General features: G+C 50.0%; 1 protein-coding gene across 2 annotated transcripts in view; it reads left to right on the forward strand.

Annotated features, from left to right (window-relative positions):
• The window catches only part of KIRREL3 (kirre like nephrin family adhesion molecule 3), a 398,688-nt gene that overhangs the window by 348,799 nt on the left and 26,453 nt on the right, over nt 1–23,436 (forward strand). For both annotated transcript variants that reach the window (XM_029076279.2, XM_029076280.2), the window contains exons 5-6: nt 16,407–16,564; nt 19,851–20,001. In XM_029076279.2, the coding sequence (XP_028932112.1) occupies nt 16,407–16,564; nt 19,851–20,001 (309 nt within the window). The remainder of the gene's footprint in view (nt 1–16,406; nt 16,565–19,850; nt 20,002–23,436) is intronic.

The following is a 23,436-nucleotide window of genomic DNA, read 5'->3' on the forward strand; positions in this document are numbered from 1 at the left end:
GTGGATTCTCTTTGGAGCTGTTAGAAGCAGGAGAGGTCCTAGCCTGTGAGGGCCTTGCTTAAAGGCAGGGGGATGGACTTGATGACCTCTAGAGCCCCCTTTCAGCTGGAGTCCTGGGATGACCTCCAGCTGCCACCACCGTCACTGACTTTGGCCTCTCCTTTGAGAGACTGGAAGGATAATGTGTATTTAATCTCCATTTGGCAGATGAAGAAACCGAGGCTCAGAGAGGCTAATGACTTGCCCACGGTCACTCGGCAGAGACAGAACCCAGATTCCTTGCTACATTCACACAAATAGGTAGATCCCTTCACACTTCTGACGCACCACGTGCTCCTCCCCTTCCCTCTTCAGGCCCGGCCCCACCCCTTCCCTCTCCCCTAATTAGCGCTCAGCACAGCGCAGCTTTCGCCGCAGCGCCAGGCGCATGGGCTGTGGTGTGGAAATCAGTCACTGGAGAACTTGGTGGGTTGTTAGTGACCTGACAAAAATATTGACTCTTCCCCCCTGCCAGCTGGCAGAGAAGAATGAGAGGCTTGAAGCCTGGCTTCACTATTGATCTGGCTAATGACAGATGAAAGGAAAGGGAAAGGCAGGGACTGAGCCTGCCCGGACTCCCCACTGGGTGGGTATGGGAGGGGGAGGCAAGAGGGTGTGCCTCCCCTCTTGCCCAGGAGGGAGGAGGAGGAAGATGGGTGAGGGGAATGATCCCCAGAGTCTCCGCTATGGGCTCTCAGGCCTTCTAATGAGCCTCAGTCCATCAATCCTATTTACTGAATGCCTAATGAATCAAGCAATGGTATTTATCTGGCACTTACTGTGTGCAGAGCAGTATACTAAGTGCTTGGGAGGGTACAACACAACAGAGTTTCGGTAGTCATGTTCTTTGCCTCCAATGACCTTACAGTCTAAAGGCGTTTATAGCCAAATATGTGTAGAGCACAGTACAAGGCATTTGGGAGGGTACAAAGGAAAGAGCAGAATTGATCCCTGCCCTGGATGTCCTTATTATCCATCTGGGGAAGAATTTAGCAGCAGGAGGAAGCAATAGAGTATAAATTTTAACAGACCTGGGAGTCAGAGGACCTGGGTTCTAATCCCCTCTCCAACACTTGTCTGCTGTGTGATCTTGGGCAAATCACTTAACTTTTCTGGACCTCAGTTTCCTTATCTGTAAAATAGGGATTAAGACCATGAGTCCCATGTGGGATGGGGACTGTGTCTAATTCTATTATCTCATATAATAATGATGGTATTTGTTAAGTGCTTACTATGTGCCAAGCAAGTTCTAAGCACTGGGGGAGATACAAGGTTGTCCCACATGGGGCTTACAGTCTTAATCCCCATTTTACAGATGAGATAACTGAGGCACAGAGAAGTTAAGCGACTTGCCTGAGGTCACACAGAAGATGAGTGGAGAGCTGGGATTAGAACCCATGACCTCTGACTCCCAAGTCCATGCTCTTTCCACTAAGCCACGCTGCTTCTTTAACTAGATACTTTGTACAGTGCCTGACACATAGTAAGTGCTTGACAAATACCACTATTATTATTATTATTATTATTTGGTAATTCTATCCCTCTAGACTGTAAATTCCTTGTGGGTAAGGAACTTGTCTACCAACTCTATTATATTGTACCATCCCAAGAGCACAACAAATATGATTGATTGATTTCTTGATTAATTGTTAAGCTCTTACTATGTGCCTAGGGCTGGGACAAATACAATACAACCAGATTAGACACAGTACCTGCCCAACATGAGGTTCACAGTCTAAAGGGGAAGAAAAACAGGTGACATCCACAAATTACATATGAGGAAACTGAAGCACAGAGTTTAGTTAATTGCTCTGCATAGCATTCTGCACCCAGTAAGTGTTCAATAAATACCATTCATTGATTGATTTCCCAAGGTCACAAGGCAGGCAAGTGATGGAGCTGGGAATAAAACCTGGGTTCCCTGATACCCCATCTTGTGCTCTTCCACTAGGCCACATTGCTTCTCAACTGTATGTAAGTGCTGGGGGTGCTTAAAGTGTGGCGGAGGCTTGGAAGTGCAGAAGTGGCTGTTGGGGGAGGGTGCAGGGTGGGAAGTGAATAAAGGAAGCAAATCAGCGTGTAGACCCTCCCCAGAGGAAGAAGAGGAAGGGAGGTGGGGAGTGAGGCTCCCCCCGGTGTGGAACGTGGGTCCAGCTGTTCACTGAGAAGCAGCATGGTTTAGTGGAAAAAAACACGGGCTTGGGAGTCAGAGGCCATGGGTTCTAATCCCAGCTCCACCACTCATCAGTTGTGTGACATTGGGCAAATCACTTAACTTCTCTGTGCCTCAAGTTACCTAATCTGTGAAATGGGGATTAAGACTGTGAGCCCCACTTTGGTTAACCTGATAACCTGTATCTACCCCAGTGCTAGAACAGTGCTTAGCACATAGTAAGCGCTTAACAAATATCATTCTTATTATTGATTGCATCACCAGGGGACCTGGAATCTGGGCTTAGGCCAGTGGGGCAGAGAAGAAACTCCCTCAAGCCCTTAATACAGTGCTCTGCACACAATAAGCACTCAATAAATACATTGATTGATCAATCTTGGCTGTGGATGGATAATAATAATTATGGTATTTGTTAAGCACTATGTGTCAGGCATGGTACTAACCACTGGGAGGGAAACAAGCAAATCGGGTTGGGCACAGTACCTTGTCCCACGTGGGGCTCACACTCTCAATCCCCATTTTACAGCTGAGGTAACTGAGGCCCAGAGAAGTGAAGTCACTTGTCCAAGGTCATACGTAGACAAGTGGCAGAGCCAGGATTAGAACCCATGACCTTCTGACTCCCAGGCCCATGTTCTATCCACTAGGCCATGCTGCTTCAGATGACCAGTCTCTCCCTGCCCCCCGATGCCTCCAGGGGGTTCAGCCTCTTGGCTCTTCACCCCCCATCCTCACTCCCCATCGTCTCTCCCTGTGCCCCCCACTCCTGCTCACGACCTCTCCAGGGACCCTCGAGGGTCCTCCCTCTTCCGCCACAACCACCAGAATCTGCACCACGGAAAACTCATAACCCCACGGAGCTCTGCTTCTTTCTCCATCAAAACTGAGCCTGCCACCGCTTGGGAAGACCAGCTTCCCCAAAAATGTCACACTTTCACACGTCGATCAAGGTGTTTGTAAATGTTTATGTAAAAGCAAGAGTCTTCCATATGCAAATATGTCAAAAAACGCTCTGGCATCTGAGAGGGCTCCGGCTGCCAGGATTCCGAAGACGAGCTCTACAGCTGGAAAGGCAAAGAGAAGGGGGTGGGGAGGGAGGGGGGAAAGGGGAGAGGAGAGCCTGCCTGTCTTCCCAACAAGTTTGACAGTTACCACCCAAGCCCCCCATTCCCCTGCCCCTTCAACCCCACAAGAAGCCCAGAGAGAGGGAGGGGCAGATGTCAGACACCCTCTTTTTAATGATATTTGTTAAGTGCGTACTGTGTTCCCGGCACTATATAGAGCACTTGGGTAAAATACAATATAATCAGGTTGAACACGGTCCCTGCCCCACAGAGGGCTCACAGTCTTAATCCCCATTTTATAGAGGAGATAACTGAGGCACAGAGAAGTTAAGTGGCTTGCTCAAGTTCACACAGCAGATAAGTGGCCGATGCCAGATTAGAACCAGTGCCTCTGACTTCCAGGCCTGTACTCTTTCCACTAAGCCACCCTGCTTCTCCAACACTTCTTCACTCTCCTATCAAGGTGTCATTTGCTGAGGACAGCACTTATGTATATATCTGTAATTTATTTTAATGATGATAATGGTAATTTGTGCAGCGCTTAGTATGTGCCAAGCACTGTTCTAATCACTGGGATAGTTGCAAGGTAATCAGGTTGTTCCACATAGGGCTCACAGCTTTAATCCCCATTTTATAGATGAGTTAACTGAGGCATAGAGAAGTTAAGTGACTTGCCCACAGCCACACAGACAAGTGGTGGGGAAGGGATTAGAACCCACCTCCTCTGATTCCCAACCCTGTGCCATTTTCACTAAGCCGCTCTGCATCTCTAATTTTAATTTTAATATCTGTCTCCCCCTCTAGACTGAAAGGTCCTTATGGGCAGGGAACTTGTCTACCAACTCTATTATATTGTACTCTCCCAAGCTCTTAGTACAGTGCTCTTAGTACAATGCTCTGCAAATCTTCAATACATATGATTGATTGAATGATGAATCTATTTGACAGATGGGGAAACAAGCCTCAAGAAACCTACCCCAACCCAAAACAGGGAACGCGATCCCCCTGTGACCACCCACTCCATTGAAGGGGAAAAATACCAAAAGATCAGGCCCAGAGAAAGTCCTGCTGACCACGTCCCACCCACGCCTCAACTCAGCAAAACCAACCCTTCTGGCTGCAGCCATCCTTGAGAAGCAGCATGGCTCAGTGGAAAGAGCCTGGGCTTGGGTGTCAGAGGTCATGGGTTCGAATCCAGGCTCTGCCACTTGTTAGCTGTGTGACTGTGGGCAAGTCACTTAACTTCTCTGTGCCTCAGTTACCTCATCTGTAAAATGGGGATTAACTGTGAGCCTCACGTGGGACAATCTGATTATCCTGTATCTACCCCAGCGCTTAGAACAGTGCTCTGCACATAGTAAGTGCTTAACAAATACCAACATTATTATTATTATTCCTTCTTGCTCCCATCCCATTGTTTCCTGTGGAGGAGCCAGAATTCCCAGGCTCAATATCCACCTTTCCCCCTATTACCAATCTATGGTTTCTATTGAGCACTTATTGTGTACAGACCACTGTACTAAGAGCTTGGCAAAGTACAACAAATGTTGTCCCATAGCCCCACCATTTCTGTTCCCTTCCCACCCCAAAAACAGTTTATCAGGAGAGGGCCCTCAGAGTCCTCTATTTACCTCCTGGAGCAATCTTATCTAAATCCGTTCAGGTGGCACTAGTGTGTGCAGATGGGAGAGAGAGAGAGAGAATTAAGGGAGAGAGGGGTGATGTGTGGACATTATTATTACTTAAAGGCTGCAAAGCTGTAGGTTTATGTTTTTTTATCTGGGTGACAGGCAAAGGGGAATCCACTGCGCAGATTATCTGAGCCCCACACCCGCTCACCCTTCTTCCCCATCTCCTATAAATCTCGTTAAACGGGTCCTGTTGGCAAGACAGAAAAATAATTAAGGAGACGGTGGGTATCTGAGATGTAGCTCTTATTCCTGTAATGCAGCCGGCTGTTTCTCTCCCTCACGATGAAACTGAATCGGGAGGGAAATCAGGTTTAAAAAATTTCCTTCCAGAGATGCCAACGACCTCGCCGAAAGCCAGCACCAGGCAGGCCAAGGCTTCGTGGGTTGGTTGTTTCTGCCTGGAACCCGTCCCTGAGGGGCTTTTAAGCCCACAGTTTACCTTTTGACTGCAGGCTCTTTTCTCCCCAGTTCTTTATTTCCCACTTATTCATGGACTGGAGGCAAGGCGCACGGGAAGGAGAAAGAGAGGACGCTTCTCCTCCGCGCCCGCCCCGCGGACTGACACATCCAGCCAGAAAATGCTCTCCACGGGGGCTCGCTTTAGCGCCCGCTGGGAACTGACTGTTCAAATGATGAGTCCCTCCGTTACAGCCTGGGACGGAACGGCAAGCCGCCCAGGGATCCGCCCTCCCCTTCTCCCCAACTAACCCCCTCCTCCCGTCCCTTTCCCTCTCTTCCCTTCCTTCCTCCCTCTCCCGTCTCCCTTCTCCTCCTCCCTTCTCTCCTTCCTCCTCCCTTCTCCCCATCCTTCTTCCTTCTCCCCCATCTTTCTCCCTTCTCACCATCCTCCCTCCTCCTCCGCCTTCCTCCTCATTCTCCCTCTTTCTCCCTTCTCCCCCTTCTACCTTCTCCCTCTTTCTCCTCCATCTCCTTCTCCCTTCTCCCCCATCTCCTCCTTCTCCCCATCTCCTCCTTCTCCCTTCTCCCCCTTTTCCTTTCTCCCCCTTCTCCCTTCTCCCCCTTTTCCTTTCTCCTCCTTCTCCCCCTTTCTCCTCTCCCTTTTTCCTTCTCCCTCTTCCTCCTCCCTTTCTCCCTTCCCCACTTCTTCCTTCTTCTCCCCTTATTCCCTCCCATTTTTCCCCCTTTTCCTTTTCATCTACTCCTACACCTCTCCCCATTTCATATCCACCCCTTCCCTCCCCACCACCCAGCAGGAGGTAAATGCAAAGTACCTATCCTCCTCCTATTTTTATGGGGGGAGAAAGTTAGGATTCAAAAGAGGCTGAGTATAACAGAGACCTATTTAGAGCCTGGACAGACTTTTAGGAGCCTCCTCGGAAAGCTGTGGGGTAGCAGTAAGACCTTCTCTCACCCTCCCATTCTTTTTTCATTCCAGATTCCCTGCCCCCTCCCTCCCAAAGCCCCCCTGGGCTCAGTCTTGATGGCTTGTGCCCCCCCTTCCCCTTCAGTACATTCACTGGGACCCCACTATCCCAATTTCCTCATCCCCCACCTCAGGGAGAATTTCTCCATCATTGACCCTATGTCCTTTTGGCCATCTGAGGTCCAGGGCAGTGAGCCCCCAGCATCCTGTCCTGCTACCTCATACCCTACCGCTGTCTTGACTCCTTCCCCCCTACTGCACTCCTACAAGGTGGTAATAATTAAGGTCTTTATTAAGTGTTTACTATGTGGTAACAATTAAAGTAGATACGGGTATATCAAATTGAGCAAGATCCTGACCCTTACACGGCTCCCAATCCAGAATGATCCATCCAACACCCCTAACTTTCTAATCTCCATCCTTGATTCTCACCCAAGGACCAAGCATGGACCATGTGACACAACTAACTCTGCTCTCTCCATCCCTTACTCTCCCTCCAATGACACAGTGTAGACCATCTAACACCCCTAACTCTCCCCTCTACATCCCTGACTCTCCCCAGAGACCCAGCACAGATTATCCAACACCTCTAACTCTCCCCTCTTCTTCCTTGCCTCTCCCTCCAGTGACCCAGTATGGACTAATCAACTCCTCTAGCTCTTCCCTCACCATCCCAACTCCTCCCAGAAACAAGTATGGACCATCCAACCACGAGTCTATCCAAACGCTCCTGATACCTGTTTGTATACCCAGCTACCCAGCTTCCTCTGTGAATGGTTCCTTGAATTCACTCCCCAGTGGGTGGAGATGTGTTTCCCCCTCCCTAATTTCTCCCATGGACTATTTTGCTGACTGATTTTTTAAAAAGGTATTTGTTAAGTACCTACTATGTATCAGGTACTACACTAAGCACTAGGATAGATACACACTAACCATGTTGGACAGAGTCCATATCCCACATGGGGATCACAGTCTTAATCCCCATTTTAAGAATAATAACTGAAGTATTGGTTAAGCACTTGCTTTGTGCCAGTCACTGTACTAAGTGATGGTGTGGATACAAGCAAATCAGGTTGGACACAGTCCCTGTCCCACATGGGGTACCCAGTCTTAATCCTCATTTTACAGATGAGGCAAGTGAGGGACAGAGAAGTGAAGTGACTTGTCCCTGATCACAAAGCAGACAAGTGGGGGAGCTAAGATTAGAACCCAGCTCCTCTGATTCCCCAGCCCATACTCCTTCCACTAGGCCATGATGCTTCTCTAACCTGCTCCCTCTCACATCAAGCAGATGTGAGTGAATTCGACCCTATAATGGTATTTCTTTGCATGCAGAGCCGGGAAGAAAATCTCATTAGGGACCCAGTGGCACTTTCGATTTTCCTGGCCTCCCTGTGGCCTGAGAGTTGGTGTTTTCAGGGATAGGACAGAACTTCATTTTCCCCTCTGGCTGCATCAGACAGGAATCCAGTTGGGGTGCAGCACCCTGGATGGACATGAGATTGTGGTGGTGCCCCGTGGGATAGGAGCCCTGCGTGGCTTTCCTTTGGCCCACTGAGCCTTCCATGGGACATCCCCGTTAACCTCATCATCATCAATAATATTTATTGAGCACTTACTGCTACTATTACTCCCACTACTGATGATGATGGTGAAGATAATAATTGTGGTATTTGGTAAGTGCTTATTATACATCAAGCACTGTTCAGTCAAGCAATCAATCGCATTGAGCATTTACTGAGAGCAGAACACTGTACTAAGTGCTTGGGAAAGTACAGTTCAACAATAAGCAGTGATAGTCCCTGCCCACAATGAGCTCACCATCTAGAGTGAGGGAAACAGATATCAATGCAACTAAATAAAATGGCAGATATGGACATAAGTGCTTTGGAGCTGGGTGGTGGGGAAGAACAAAGGGAGTAAGTCAGGGCAATGCAGAAGGCAATGAGAGATGAGGAAAAGTGGGGCTTAGTCTTTCTAAGTGCTGGGGTAGATACAGGATAATCAGGTCCCACATGGAGCTCACAGAATATTGAAATACCATTTTGCAGGTGGAGGGACTGAGGCACAGAGGAGTTAAGTGACTTTCCCAAAATTCACTGAATCATATTTATTGAGCCTCATCTATAAAGTGGGGATTAAAAGTGTGAGCCCTGTGTGGGAAAGGGACTTTGTCTAACCTAACTTGCATCTACACCAGCACTTAGAACAGTGCCTGGCACATGGTATACATGCTGTGTCTATATGCATGAGTACATAGGTACATAAGAAGTCAGGGCCTGGCCTCCGAGGAGAGGGAGGGGGTCAGAAGGCTTCATCCCTTAGTCTGGGTGCCATCTCAGCATGCAGGGGAGAAGTTGTGATCCTTTATCAAAAGTTGAGAAACTTCGGGAAGCTTCTCCCCCAGGCTCTTTTCTCTCTCCCTGCTCCCCGTTCTCTGAAACACTCACTCCCTTACCGCCTCACCTGCCTCCTGCCCGCTCACTGCCAACACTGCTGTGCCAGGTTCATTCTTCTCCCCTCCCAACCCCTTCACATTCCCTGTATCCATCCCAAACCACCCAATCTACACCCCTTTCCCCCAGCCTCATTTGGGGGGAGCTGGGTACCACTGGTCCAAGGGCTGAAGCGAGGAAAGGTGCAGCAGATCTAGAAGCTCAGTATGGGCAGAGAATGTGTCTGTTATACTGTACTCTCCCAAGTGCTTAGTTCAGGGCTCTGAACACAAGTAAATGTTCAATAAAGACGCAGGGCTTAGTGAATAGAGCGTAGGCCTGGGAGTCAGAAGGTCATGGGTTCTAATCCTGGCTCCACCGCATATCAGCTGTGTGACCTTGGGCAAGTCACTTCACTTCTCTGGGCTTCAGTCACCTCAGCTGTAAAATGGGGATTTAAGAGTGTGAGCCCTATGTGGGAAAGGGACTGTGTCCAACCTGATTAACTTGAATCTACCTCAACACTTAGAATAGTGCTTGGCATATAGTAATTGCTTTAACAATTACACAAATTATTATTAATAAATATGAATGAATGAATGAATGAATGAATGAAGCTGTAGATCCCCTCCCAGGAGGTACGTCAAAACCTTCCCTCAGGCCTGGATCCTCATCTCCCAATCTCCTCCCTCCCTCTCACCTGTACCAGCTACAGATACAGCAGGGGCTCCAGGTCCTGGCCCACAGTGCAGGTTTTGTTTGGTTTTTGTGTAGTATTTGTTAAGCAGTTACTATGTGCAGGCACCGTTCTAGATGCTCAGGTAATCAGGTGGGACACAGTCCATGACCTACATGGGGCTCAGAGTTGTAATTTTCATTTTACAGATAAGGGAACTGAGGCCCAGAGAAGTGAAGCAACTTGACCAAGGTCACACGGCAGACATGTGGCAGAGCCGGGACTAGAACCCAGGTCCTTCTGTGCTCTACCCAATACGCCACACTGTGACCAAGTCACTGAGGACACAGCTGAGCAAGGTCCGAGGGACTACTGCAATTATTCTTTTTCTCTCCACGGACCCCCCAAGCCCCCACCTCGCCTAGCTTTGTTTTTTCAACAATGGAGCCACTCTGATCCCCACTGGCCCCACAGAATGGACCACCCAGAGGGATCGGGACCTGGAAGGCAGACCGGGAAGCGTGATAGATGGGCTGGCTAATGCCAGGAGTATCTCTATCTGCACAGCCTCCCCAGGAAATCCATCTTCTCGCCGCCAGCCTGCTCCTCTAATGTCATCGGGGACTCTCGGCAGTGATCAGTCTGGGCTTAAAAACAGTTAGCAGCACCTGACTCCGGTTCCTAGGGCTCCAAAAGCCAGCTGCTGGAGGCTGGGAGAAACAGGGAGGGAGGAAGGAAAGGGATTTGTAATTAAGTTGAAGCCTCAGCCTTTTAAGGAAGATATCAGGAAGAACTGAGACCTCCCACCCCTACCCTGGAGGTCAGTAAAACAACCAAGAGTCTTGCCCATTTAATTCATTCAGTCATATGTATTGAGTGCTTACTATGTGCAGAGTACTGTAGTCAGTGCTTGGGAGAGTACAATATAACAATATTGTTAACACTAAGCAGACACATTAGCTGCTCACAGCGAGCTTACAGTCTAAAGGGGGAGATGGACATTAATATACATAAATAAATAAATTACAGATATGGACATAAGAACAGATACATACCACCATCAGAGGTGGTTTGGTTGCCCTCCTGCATGGAGGCAGGGGGGTGGAACAGATGACCTCTTTGGTCTCTTCCAGATTGTCCGTGGGGCAGCCTGACATGACTGATGCCCTTGAGGAGCAACCCTTGGCTTCAAGACCACTTGGGGTACAAAATTAGGTTCACTCCAGGGTTCAATTGTTTGCAGTGGCTTGAGGTTGGGCAGAAAGCCCATCCCTTTCCATCCAGGGCAGGTTGAGCCCGGCTGCTTCTCCCCTCTGCTTCCACCCACATCACAAGGCAGGCTTCGGTGTCACAGCAGCATGGTATAGTGGATAGAGCATGAGCCTGTAGTCAAAAGGACCTGTGTCTTGATCCCTGCATAGCCACTTGTCTGCTGTGTGATCTTGGACAAGTCAATTCACTTCTCTGGGCCTCAGTTATCTCATCTGTAAAATGGGGATTAAGACTGTGAGCCCATGTGGGACAGAACTGTGTCCAACCTGATTAGCTTGTAACTCCCCCAGAGTTTAGAACAGTGCTTGACACACAGGAAGCTCTTAACAAATACTATCATTATTATTCTTATTTAGGCCCCGGGCTGGTAACACTTGAAAACCAGATCAGACATTAAGAGGTCATTTCATCCATCCCTCTGCCTCTGGTCAGGACTCCACCCAAGCCAGCCCAGACTAAATGGCTCAGTGGATAGGGCCGGGGTTTGGGAGTCAGAGGATCATGGATTCTAATCCCGGCTCCTCCACTTTTCTGCTTTGTGTCCTTGGGCAAGTCACTTAACTTTTCTGAGCCTCAGTTACCTCATCTCTAAAATGGGGATTAAGACCATGAGCCCCATGCGGGACAGGGACTATGTCCAACCTGATTTGCTTGTATCCACCCCAGTGCTTGGTACAGTGACTGAGACATAGTAAGCGCTTAACAAATACTACAATTACTATTATTGTTATTATTCTACCTTTGACCAGGGAATCCCACGACCTCCCTCAGCCCCCAACTCCACAGTCCTCTTTTCCGGCCCCCTAGAAGATCTCTGGGTAGGCTACCAGAAGTCTCACCGTCTCTGGCAGCTGGCCAACCCACGAGAGCGGGCCCCAGTCAATCATCCATGGCACTTTGAGCACTTACTGAGTACATTACCTATCCACAAGAAGCTTACAGTCTAGAGTGGCGCCAACCTAACCCAGAGTCCCTGCTGCCTTCCAACATTTTACCCTTAACAGCCGCCAACCGCTAGAAAGAAAGGCCGTTTCAGATCTAATTCGTCACAGCTTGATAGGAAACTATAAAGTACTTTCTCCCTCTCCCCAAGCTGACAACCTCTGGCAGTGGGATCTGGGCCAGAAAGACAGAGTCTGTAGCCTGACAGGTAGCAATTAACAGGACCAGCAGTAACCATCCTCTTCACCTCCATCTTCGATCCCTCACCACCACTTCTGGGCTCCCCTCTTCATCCATACCACTGTCTGTGGCCCCATGACACCCCAACAATAGGAGTACCACTCCATGAGATGACCAAACAGCACGGCCTCGTAGAAAGAGCACAGGCCTGGGAGTCAGAGGATCTGGGTTTTAATCCCAGCTCCACCACTTGCCTGCTGTGTGACCATGGGAAGATCACCACTTCCCTGGGCCTCAATTACCTCTTGGGGATTCAATACCTGTTCTCCCTCCTTCTTAGACTGTGAGCCCCATATGGGACAGAGACTGCCTCTAATGGGATTATTGTGCACCTACAATTTTGTTTTGTTTTGTTTTTTTATAATATATTTTAAGGACTTACTATGAGCCAGGCACTGTGCTAAGCCTTTGAGATCATCAGGTTGGACACAGTCCATGTCCCATATGGGGCTCACAGCTTTAATCCCCATTTACAGGTGAGATAACTAAGGCACAGAGGAGTTAAGTGACTTGTCCATGGACACACATATGTAAGAGCTGGGATTAGAACCCAGATCACCTGACTCCCAGGTCAGTGCTCTTTCTATGAGGCCATGCTCCTTCTCCATATAATAAGCACTTAACAAATACCACAATTCTTATTATTATCGTTATTATTATAATCATTGTTATTATTATTACATTTCCATTTCTGAACTAGTCTCTTAGTCTTGCTCATCCCTGGGCTGGGACAGGACATGGAATCTCCAGTGAGAGCTGAAAAAGACTCAAAATGGTGGCTTTGGGCCCTATTAACTCCAGTAGCTCCCAGCTCACTCTCCCTTCTGCATCACCTATGCACTTCAATCTGTGACCTTTAGACACTTGATATTCACCCCACCCCCCCAACCCCACAGCACTTACATACATAATTTTAAATTATATATTATAAATTTCTTATTTATTCATATTAATGTCTGTCTCCCCCTCTAGACTGTAAACATCACGGGCAGGGAACATGTCTGCTAATTATGTAGTATTGTACTCTCCCAAGCGCTTAGTACAGTGCTCTGAATTTAGTAAGTGATCAATAAATATGTTTGCTTGCTTGAATGATTGATTGATAAAGCCAGATCCCTCCCCATTCTCATCCCCCGATAAAATCCTTGCAGAGTCATCTAGTCCATTCCCCTGACTGGACACAGGACTGACCCTACAGACAGGTGGGATTCTGCAGGCTGCTTAAAGGCCCCCTGCAGTCATCTTCAGGTCCCCACTCTAGGATCTAGCAATCTCAGGCCAGGAAGTTCTACTTTATGCCTATTTACAGCCCTCATGCTGCAGATGAAGCTGATTTTCCACTGAAACATAATGGCATGAAGTAAGCATTGTGCATAACGCTGGGGAAGGTGCAAAATAATGAGATCAAATCCATTCCCTGTCCCACGCGGGACTCAAGGCCTAAGAGGTAAGGAGTGTGGGGCATCATCTCTATGTTTCAGAGGAGGCCCAAAGAGGTAAAGAGTCTTGACCAAGGTCACCCAACAAGTCAGTGAGGAGCTGGGACTCGAACCCTGGTCTCCTGACTCCTAGTCCCATGCACCTTCTATTAGACCACCCTGTTTCCCAATTTGGCACTCAACTCTTTCACCCTTGGTGAAATTAGAGAATGACTGGATCCTCAGGATCCTCGGGATCCTTAGGCTACAGAGGCATTAAGATTGGTAGAAAGCTTTCCCCCGGCTTTCTCTCCAAGACTCCCCTGATCCCCATTGTTTAGGAACCAGATCGGGGCATCATTCATCCCTCCTCTGAGCTTCCAGCCCCACAGCATTTATGTACTCATCTGTAATTTATATCAATGTCTGTCTCCCCCTGTAGACTGTAAGCTCGTTGTGGGCAGGGAATGTGTCTGTTTATTGTTATATTGTACTCTCCTAAGTGCTTAGTACAGTGCCCTGCACACAGTAAGCACTCAATAATTGCCACTGAATGAATGCAAGAATGGAGTAAGTCAGGGTGAAGGGAGTGGAAAAAGAGGAAAGGCAGGCTTAGTCACGGAAGGCCTCTTGGAGGAGATGTGCCTCCAATGAGGCTTTGAAGGGGACGAGAGTCATTGTCTGTCAGATATGAGTCAGAAGGATATTACAGGCCAGAGGCAGGATGTGGGTGAGAGTTTGGCAGCAAGATAGATGAGATCAAGGGAGAAGGTTAGCATTAGAGGAGCCAAGCGTGAGGCCTGGGTTATAGTAAGAGAGTAGTGAGGTGAGGTAGGAGGGGACAAGGTGATTGAATGCTTCAAAGCCAGTAGTGAGGAGTTTCTGTTTGATGCAGTGGTGGATGGGCAACTGCTGGAGGTTCTTGAGGAGAGGGGAGACATGTCCTGAACATTTTTGTAGAAAAATGATCTGTGCACCAAGGTGAAGTATGGATTGGAATGTTTTGTTTTACTGTCAGTCTTCCCCTTTTAGACTGTAAGCCCATTGTTGGGCAGGGATTGTCTCTTGCCGAACTGTACATTCCAAGCACTTAGTACAGTGCTCTGCACACAGTAAGTGCTCAATAAATATGATTTAATGAATGAATGAATGAGTGGGCAGAGTCAGGAGGCTGGGAGGCCTGCAAGGAGACCGATACAGTAATCAAGGCACGATATGATAAGTAATTGGATTAACGTGATAACAGCTTGGATGGAGAGGAAAGGACGGATTTTAGTGATGTTGTGAAGGTTGAACCGACAGGATTTAGTGATGTATTGAACAAGTGGGTTGAATGAGAGAGAGAAGTTAAGGATAACACTGAGGTTATGGGCTGTGACAAAGAAAGGATGGTGGTACCATCTACTGAGAGGGGAAGGTCAGGGGGAGGACAGTGTGTGAGTAGGACAATAAAAAGTTCTCTTTTAGACACATTAAGTCTACAGGAGGACTTCCAAGTAGAGATGTCTTTAAAGCAGGAAGAAATGGGAAACTGCAGAGAGGGAGAGAGATCAGGGCTGGAGATGTAGATCTGGGCATCATCTGCATAGGGGTGGTAGTTGAAACCATGAGAGAGAATGAGTTCTCCAAAAGAGTGGGTGTAGATGGAGAATAGAAGAGGACACAGAACTGAACCTTGAGGTACCCCCACAGTTATGGGGTGGGAGGCAGAGGAGTAGCCCATGAAAGAGACTGTGAATGAGCAGCCAGAGAGGTAGGAAGAAAACCAGAAGAGGACAGTCTCTGTAAATCAGTCCAGAGGTGGGGGAGGGTGTCCCCTGGATCTCGTCAGGTGGGGGGCAATGAGAGGGTGGGGGTAAAATGTCCCTATCCTCACATGCCTTGAAAGAGGGAGGGGTCTCCCTCCCCCACCCCCTGCCACCCATCTGTTAAGGGCAAACCCCCCAAACAGCTGTCTATTTTTATCCTGGATTAATCACCACAGACTCCCCCTTCCCTGCAATTAAACATTAGGAGCCCAGATTCTATCGTGGGGCATTCTTAACAGCCAATCCAGGGAGAGTGCCAAATGAATAATAGATCTCGGCCTCACTCCTCTCTGCCTGCTTCTCTCTTCCTCTCCCCTTCCCACGCCACCAGCTCCGCTCACCCCACACACACACCCACACACACCCCACTCCAGTATGAATGGAGGGGTGTTGAGAGAGAGACTCCTTTTAGCAAAAGACACAATTGTTGGGAGCTGCTGGGATTTCTCTTGGGGCCCGTGTCTCCCTCCCACCCACCCCCTTCTCCCTCCCTATCCAACCCCCACCCCCACCACTCAATCTTTCTCCCACCCCCATCCGGAAGGGTAATGAACCAAGAGCTAATCAATAATGTATGATTCCTGAAATAACTGGCAGGGTAACTACATATTTAGGGAGAGCTAATCAGTGCCCATTCTCTGTGGAGTGTGTGTGTGTGTGTGTGTACATTGGCTGGGGTGTGTGCAGATTAGTCTGTCAGTGGCTAAGCCTGCTTTCATGTGTACATGTGAGAGTGCATATGATAAGCACATTTGCAAACTTGTATGTGTATATGTGAGCATGCATGTGTGTGTGCAACTGAGAGAGTGGGCTCTCACTACCCAGCCCAGTTTACTACTATTTTGTATTCTCAGATTGCTTATCCTCAACTTTCCTGAGGGTTCCTGCCTGATCCAACCAACTAACTGCCCCACTCCCCTGTCCTACCTCTAACCTCTGCCCGGGATAGCCCAGTGTGCCACCAGCAAGAAGGACAGGATTGTGGCTGCTTTTCCCTGCTTGGTCTGGGAAGCAGGAAAGAGGTCAGGTGGCCGGGGCACAGTCCGAGGGAGAGTAGGGGAGATGGGACCCCTAGCCCGGCAACCTTGCTATTTCAGAGGAAGGGTGGGGGGCGGTTAGGAAGGGTGAATGATTCAACAGGTAGGAAGATGCCCAGTATGGAGATTTAACTTGCACTCTTCCACCTCAGAGCCCCACTCCTTGCCCCCTCGACCCCCAGCCCCAGCCCCCAGTGCAATCAGCCTGACCCTGTATTTGTCTGCAGTGCCCCCGGACGACCCTGTCATCATGGGGGGGCCGGTGATCAGCCTGCGTGCCGGAGACCCCCTGAACCTCACCTGCCACGCAGACAACGCCAAGCCTGCGGCCACCATCATCTGGCTGCGCCAAGGAGAGGTCATGAATGGAGCCGCCTACTCCAAGGTGAGGCGTGAGGGTGGACCCAGGTGGTGAAGGGCTTGACCAGGCAGGGCAGAGCTGGGGGAGGTCATGAACAGGGCTGCTGTTGAGTAAACTGTGAGCCTGTTGTTGGGTGGAAATTGTCCCTATCTGTTGCCAAATTGTACTTTCCAAGGGGTTGTACAGTGCTTTGCACACGTAAGTGCTCAATAAATACAGTTGAATGAATGGTTTGTATGCGGATGATAGGAGTGTGTGTAGGGGTGGGTGGTATGAGACAGGATGCGTGTGTTTTTGTATGGGGATGGGTGTGTGTGTGTGTGTGTGTGTGTGTGTGTGTGTGTGTGTGTGTGTGTGTGTGTGTGTGTGTTGGCGGTATGAGAGAGATAGTGTGTGTGTCTGTGTGCACACACCAGCAGCAGGCTCAGCAACCATTCTGGGGATTAAATATCCTGCATGACCGGTCCCAGCTCTGGAGACTGAGCTCTTGCCTGCTGCAGCCGAAGGAGACGATACAGTAGTTACAAGAGTGTTTCTTCCCCGGCCCAGAGCAGGACTGAAGATCACCTCCTTTACCTGCTCCCTTCCCTCCCCCGGCCCAGCCCCGGAGGGACGCCCCGAGGCTGGGCACATGCCTTATCAGTTGCCGGTTTGAACGCTTGGCTCCCTGCTGTGGTTCCCTGACTGTGAAATTGACTGTTGGTCCCCTCCAAAAAGCCAATAAAGGGACAAAGGAATGAAAGGAAGAGGGGGGGAGAGGTGGGGAGAAGGGAGTTTATTAGTAGCACAGCTCTCTGGTCTCTCGCCATCCGGGCCAGTGTTGTTCAAGCTTTAGAGGTGAAGAGGGGAAAGGCATGCCCCACTGCCAGCAGGACAAACACTGGTTATTTTTGCAGTAGTGATGATGAGTTGCACTGAGCCACCCACACTCTCTTTGCCTGGTCCCCCAGAACCTGGCCCTAGTTATTCCAAGCCCAGTGGGACTCTGCCCTTCCTTCCCCGGGGTAGGGAAGTCTCTGGGGGGTGCTGCTTCGATGTGACTAATTAAGGACAAATAGAGATGGGGAGAGGTCAGGAAGCCTCCAAGTCTCCCCAGAGCCAGTCGCCAACCCCAGGCTGCCCTCTTCCCCCAACAGGAGGATGGTGGAACTGAGCCTGTCAACCATCCCTTCTCCAGGACTTGACGATCCCAGAGAGCTTTTCCAGCAGACTTACCCCCCTGGAAAACTGGGAAAGCAACGAGAAAGACCAGGATGGAAAAGCTGGGAGGAAGAGCAGGGCAGGGAGGGAAAACGGGGAGGGAGGTCAGGACAGGGAGGGAAAGCAGGGTGGGAGAGAAGAGAATGGCGGGAGAGCAAGGAAGGAGAGCAGGGAGAAGTCACCCAGGAGAGGATGCTGGGGAAGTCAGACAATGGAAGGAGAGAAGGGAGGGAGGACTGAGGGATCAGCCCTGTGTGAGGACTCTATTCCTACAGAGCTAGTCTACAGGACTTTATTGCTGTATTGTACTTTCCCAAGTGCTTAGTATGGTGCTCTGCACAAGGTAAGCTCTCAATAAATACGATTGAATGAATGAGATGATACCCCTGCCTCACACTGACCTGCCCCAGTGCCTTCCCTGACTCTTTTCTGAGCTCTTCTCTAGGTCCAAGGCCCAGCTGTTGGGAGTTTAATGGCTGGCAATTTGCAGAACCATCCAGAAACCCTCCCTGATCCAGCCCCTGCTGGGTTAAATAGCCCCTGCCCCGGGCAGCCTGCCCTGCTCCTGCGGGGACAGCAGAGGTCGAGGGGCCCGCCTCAGGCCTGCCTACATTTGGTGGGGAGGGCCGGGTCCCAAGTGTTTTACTCTTCGGATCCCTGATCCAGATTTGGGGTCTGGGCAGAGAAGGCTGCCCAGTGCGGTAAGTGAGTTATTGGCCACCATTGGAGCGGAGAGCATCACTGGGGGCTTGGGAACAGTGGAGAGAAGAGGGTGTGAGGGGCCTGAGATCCAGAGGCTCATGGTTCCAACTTAATAATGGTAATCATTTTCCAGCCCTAAACCCTCAGCCCAGAGCCCCCCACCTCACATCCCTCCCTTTTTCTCTGCGGCAGAGTGGACGCCCAGCCCTAGGACAAGGGAGCGCATGGCTGGTACAGTGTGCAAAATTTCAACAAAGAAATGCGAGTTAGTGAACCCCCACATGCTGGGTCTGATTTCCGGCCAGGAAATTGTCTTTATTATCGCTTGGCTACTGGGAGTCCCCGCGGGGGATGCTGGGAGCCACCACCCCGCTCAGTCGATGTCCCCGGTGCGGGGGCGTCGCGCCCCCTGCTGGCCTCCTGTGGAATCGCGCCACCCCGAGGGGTTCCCCTCATTAGGGAGGATGATCAGATCTGGGGTCTCTCTCCAAGGTGAGGGGGGCCGAGGGCATGGAAGGGAACTGCAGGAGGAGGCACGGAGGTCAGCGATAAAGAAAAGTAGCCAGCGAGGCAAGAGGGTTTGTGGAGAACCATGGGGAGTCTCATTTGTCCCTGTCTCCTCTAGGGAGTAGTGGTACCACTTCAACTCCCAGTAGCCTCTGGAAAAAAATGCGTGGAATCAAGTTGGGACCTGATTCCTGCCAGATCCTGCCAGGGAAGCTGACCTCCCCCTACTCCTCAAAGCCCTCTTCTTCCTGCTCCACAACTCGGCTTGCCCACCCCAGGCCCAGCCCCACGCAAACTAAACCCCAGGACCAGATTGAGAAGAGGAGTCAGAAAAATCTGACTGGCCCTCATACCTGGGTTTTCCTCACTTTGCTGCCCACATTCCCCTCTCTCTTCAGTCTCCACTTCCCTGTCTGCACCCCCGGTGACCACATCCCAGCACAGTGTAGTGGATAGAGCGTGGGCCCAAGAGTCAGAAGGTCATAGGTGGTTTTTTTAAATAGCATTTATTGAGCTCTTACTATGTACAGAGCACTGTACTAAGCACTTGGACCGTACAATTCGGCAACAGATAGAGACAATCTCTGCCCATTGACGGGTTTACAGTCTAATCGGTTCTAATCCCAGCTCTACCACTTGTCTGCTGTGTGGCATTGCACAAGTCATTTCACTTCTCTGTGCCTCAGTTACCTAGTCTGTAAAAAGAGAAAGATGTGAGCCTTATATGGGATAGGGACTAGGTCCAACTCAATTACCTTGTATGTACCCCAGCACTTAGTACAGTGCTTGGCAAGTAGTAAGTGCTAAATAAATACCACCATTATTATTATTATTATTACATCCCGGTTCCTGGCTTTCTGCCAGGAATGACGAGGACAGCCCCTCTCCTGTCGCCCCACAGACGCTCGTGCGGGATGGGAAACGGGAGAGCATCATCAGCACGCTCTTCGTGTCACCCGCTGACGTGGAGAATGGGCAGCGCATCGTCTGCAGGGCCACCAACAAGGCCGCTCCCAATGGAAAGGAGACATCAGTCACTATCGACATCCAACGTGAGTACCTGCCCGTGCCTATAGCTGTCCTTTGCCCCTCCTGGCCATCCTGGGGCCACCTGCCAGCCTGACTCCTCTTCCCGGCCACCGTGAACCCCCAGGATGGGAAGCTCAACCAGGTGCAGAGCGAACGTGACTGGGGGAAACAGCGGTAGCAGCTGAGAGCTCCATCATGCTACAACTGTTAAAACAATCAAAGTACAAGAGTTGATATACAGTGAAGGAGGTGGGACATGGCAGGGTGGGGAGTGAGTTCAGTGGGAGGGCAACTATCAAAAAAATGGGATTCTTGGGTGGGGGGCATTTGGCCACCAGAGAGTGGTGCCCATTGGGTGTAGTTGTCCATTTTTTCAGGAATTCTAGTAATAATCACTGTGCATTTGTTAAGCTCTTACTATGTGCCAAGCACTGGGAATGGCACAAGATAGAGAGGACAAAGTCCCTATAAAATAAGGAGCTTAACAGTCTAAGGGAGAGGGAGAATAAAGATCAGATACCCATTTTACAGATGAGGATATTGAGCCCCAGAGGAATTGTGAGTTGCCCAAGGCCACAAAAGAAACAAGGGACAGAGCTAGAATTAAAACTCAGGCCCCCTGACTCCCAGGCCCCTGCTCTTTTGACTGGGCCATGCTGCTTCTCACGTAACCAGAGAGGGTAGGTATCTCATCCCAGGCCACACGGGGAGAGATGGGAATGATGAGATGCTTTTCAGCCTCGGGATCTGCCTGAGAAATGTCCAGTCAGCCCCATCATGGGGTGGGTGGGGAAGGAGCGGTGGTTAGGGGGAGGCAAAGTCTTGCCTCAGGTAGTGCCCAGCATTAGCCTAGAAAATATCAAGCCTGGAGCTGGCAGAGGAAGACCACTGAGACTCAGAGAATAGCTGCAGCTATGCATTGTTTTGCATGTGATTTACATAATTTACTAAATCTCCAGGTGCGACAAGTTACACCCAGATCTTGCACTTCTCCCTCCAGTGTCCCTCAGCCTCTGCTCTGTCAGGCTGCCTGATCCAACCCGCTTAGCACAGTCCCCACCCCACTGAAGTCCTGAGATAGAGAGAGAGAGAGAGAGAGAGAGAGAGAGAGAGAGAGAGAGAGCGTGTGTGTATGTACCCCTGGTGCCCAGCCTCATTCCATCTGGCAAGGAGATATGCTCCCCTTGCCCCCAACTCCCCTCCTCCCACATCTTCTGAGGGGCTCCAGGTGTCAGCAAACAAGCCATCTCAGGAGCACAAGTGTGGGGCTGGGAGGTCAGAGGGCAAAAGGGCTCTTAATTTAAGCATCTCTCCCCAGCCTCAACATCCAAATGGAAGGTTTAACCCCACGCCATCATCTCTCTCTCTCCTTCCCCCACCCTGACACACCCCCACAAGTCTGGCTCCAGCCTCCACGGTGCAGCCCATCTTTCCCAACACACCCAGCCCTGACACAACCCAAAAGCAGTGCTATGGCACCCCCAGCCCAGGCTGCAGTCAGGAATGCCAACCCACTTGCTGCTAGAACATTGTTCCAAATGATTTCCGTTCCTCCATCTCCATCCAAGCTGCCCTCCCTTGAGTTCGACAGGCAACAACACAAGTGGGATTAAACTCGTATGTGATGGTTGGATGTGCCGGAAGTTATTTATACTACCAGAGCCAAGGGGCTGCTAGAAAACCCCATATCCGGCAGGAAGGAAGGGGAAGGGGAGAGGGGCTGGGATGCTACCAAGGCTGCACCGATCTACCGCCCCTTGCGGGAGGGACGGAGGTTGGTCTTCGGTATAAGAGGAGCATCAATGGACCCAGCAGAGAGCTGGTGGGGACTGGGGGAGACTGGTTGGTTGTCATATTTATCAAATGCTCCTGACTGCCACTTTTTAGGGGAAACATATGGCAATCAGATCGGACACAGTCCCTATCTACCCCAGGGCCCACAGACTGAGAGAGAGGGAGAGCTGGGAGATCTTATCCCCATTTTCCAGAGAGGGGAATTGAAGCTCAGAGAAGTTAAGTGACTAGCCCAAGGTCACAGCAAACCAGTGTCCAAAGTGGGAATGGAACCCAGGTCTCCTGACTCCCAGCCCCATGCTCTTTCCTGTAGATTATTCTGAAGGGGATGAGGAGGATGTATTTCTGCAAAAGTCTCCAAGACCTCTGAGCACTGAGAAGTCAAAGGATCCAGGTCCCTGTCTTCTAGCAAGACTGAACTTAAATGAGTCCCAAGGCAGGGATGCACCACCATTTCTAGCTGGCTGGCTATGAAAAACTAGAGGAAAGTGGACTCTGCAGGCCCCCTGAATGTCTAACCTCAACCCTTCCCATTGCCGTCTAACCTCTGCCCCTCCTGCCACCAACCTCAACCTCTCCCACTCATCTAACCTCTGCTGTCCCACCTCTCCCATTTCCGTCTAACCTCAAACCCTCCCACTGCCATCTAATGTCAGTTCCTCCTGCTGCCACCTAACATCAGCTGTTTAACCTCAATCCCTCCTGCTGCCGTCTCACCACCAACCTTTCCTGCTGCCATCGATACCCTCCCCCTGCCATCTAACCTCAACCTGGCCTGCTGCCACCTAACTTCAACACTGCCCACTGCTGCCTAACCTCAATCCTTCCTTCTACCACCTAATCTTGTTTCTGCTTGTCCTGGCCTTGGTGGACATGAAGACTAGTCTTTGCCAAGATCACCTTTGGCAAGTGACCTTGAGCAAGTCACTTAACTTCTCTGGGCCTCAGTGACCTCAACTGTAAAATGGGAGTTAAGAGTGTGAGCCCTATGTGGAACAGGGACTGTATCCAACCCACTTTGCTTATATCCACCACAGCACTTAGTATGGTGCTTGGCACATAGTAAGTGCTTAACAAATATAATTATTAATTATTATTATTATCGCCTTGAGGCCTCACCCCCCTAAACACTGAAGTACTCACCCCTGTTCACACCCCACCCCCATCCCGCTTCCAGCAGTTAGGTACATATCTTTATGCTCAGCTGTTTCTCCCTAAATGTCATTTATTTTCCCATCAGTCTCCCCTGCTAGGTTGTAAGCACCTCCAAGGCAGGGATGGCATCTCCTAACTCTATTGTACTCTCCCAGGCACTTCACACAGAGTAAATGCATGATAAATACTATTGATTGAGTGTTTAAACATTTCCCTGGCATTTTTGAGGTGCCTCAGTCCTCACCTGTCCCTACTGCAGTGGGTGAACTGAGGCCAGGAGCAGGAAGCAGGAGACAGTCCAGACCTCTCTGAGATCTGTCTGACAGTCTAGTGCTCTCTGAGACCTGGCCAGGAAGCTTCACTTTAGAAGGATTCTGAACCCCAGCCCAGCCTCCTGTCCCCCAAGCATGTGGTTTTAGTGGGGTGTTCCTCATTTATCAGTCAGTGATGCCTCCTAAAATAACAGGTGCTAGAACTCCTGCCAAATGCCACCTTGAACCTGCAGGCTG

Source organism: Ornithorhynchus anatinus, chromosome 11 (genome assembly GCF_004115215.2).
Source record: "Ornithorhynchus anatinus isolate Pmale09 chromosome 11, mOrnAna1.pri.v4, whole genome shotgun sequence".
NCBI classification, from domain to species: domain Eukaryota; kingdom Metazoa; phylum Chordata; class Mammalia; order Monotremata; family Ornithorhynchidae; genus Ornithorhynchus; species Ornithorhynchus anatinus.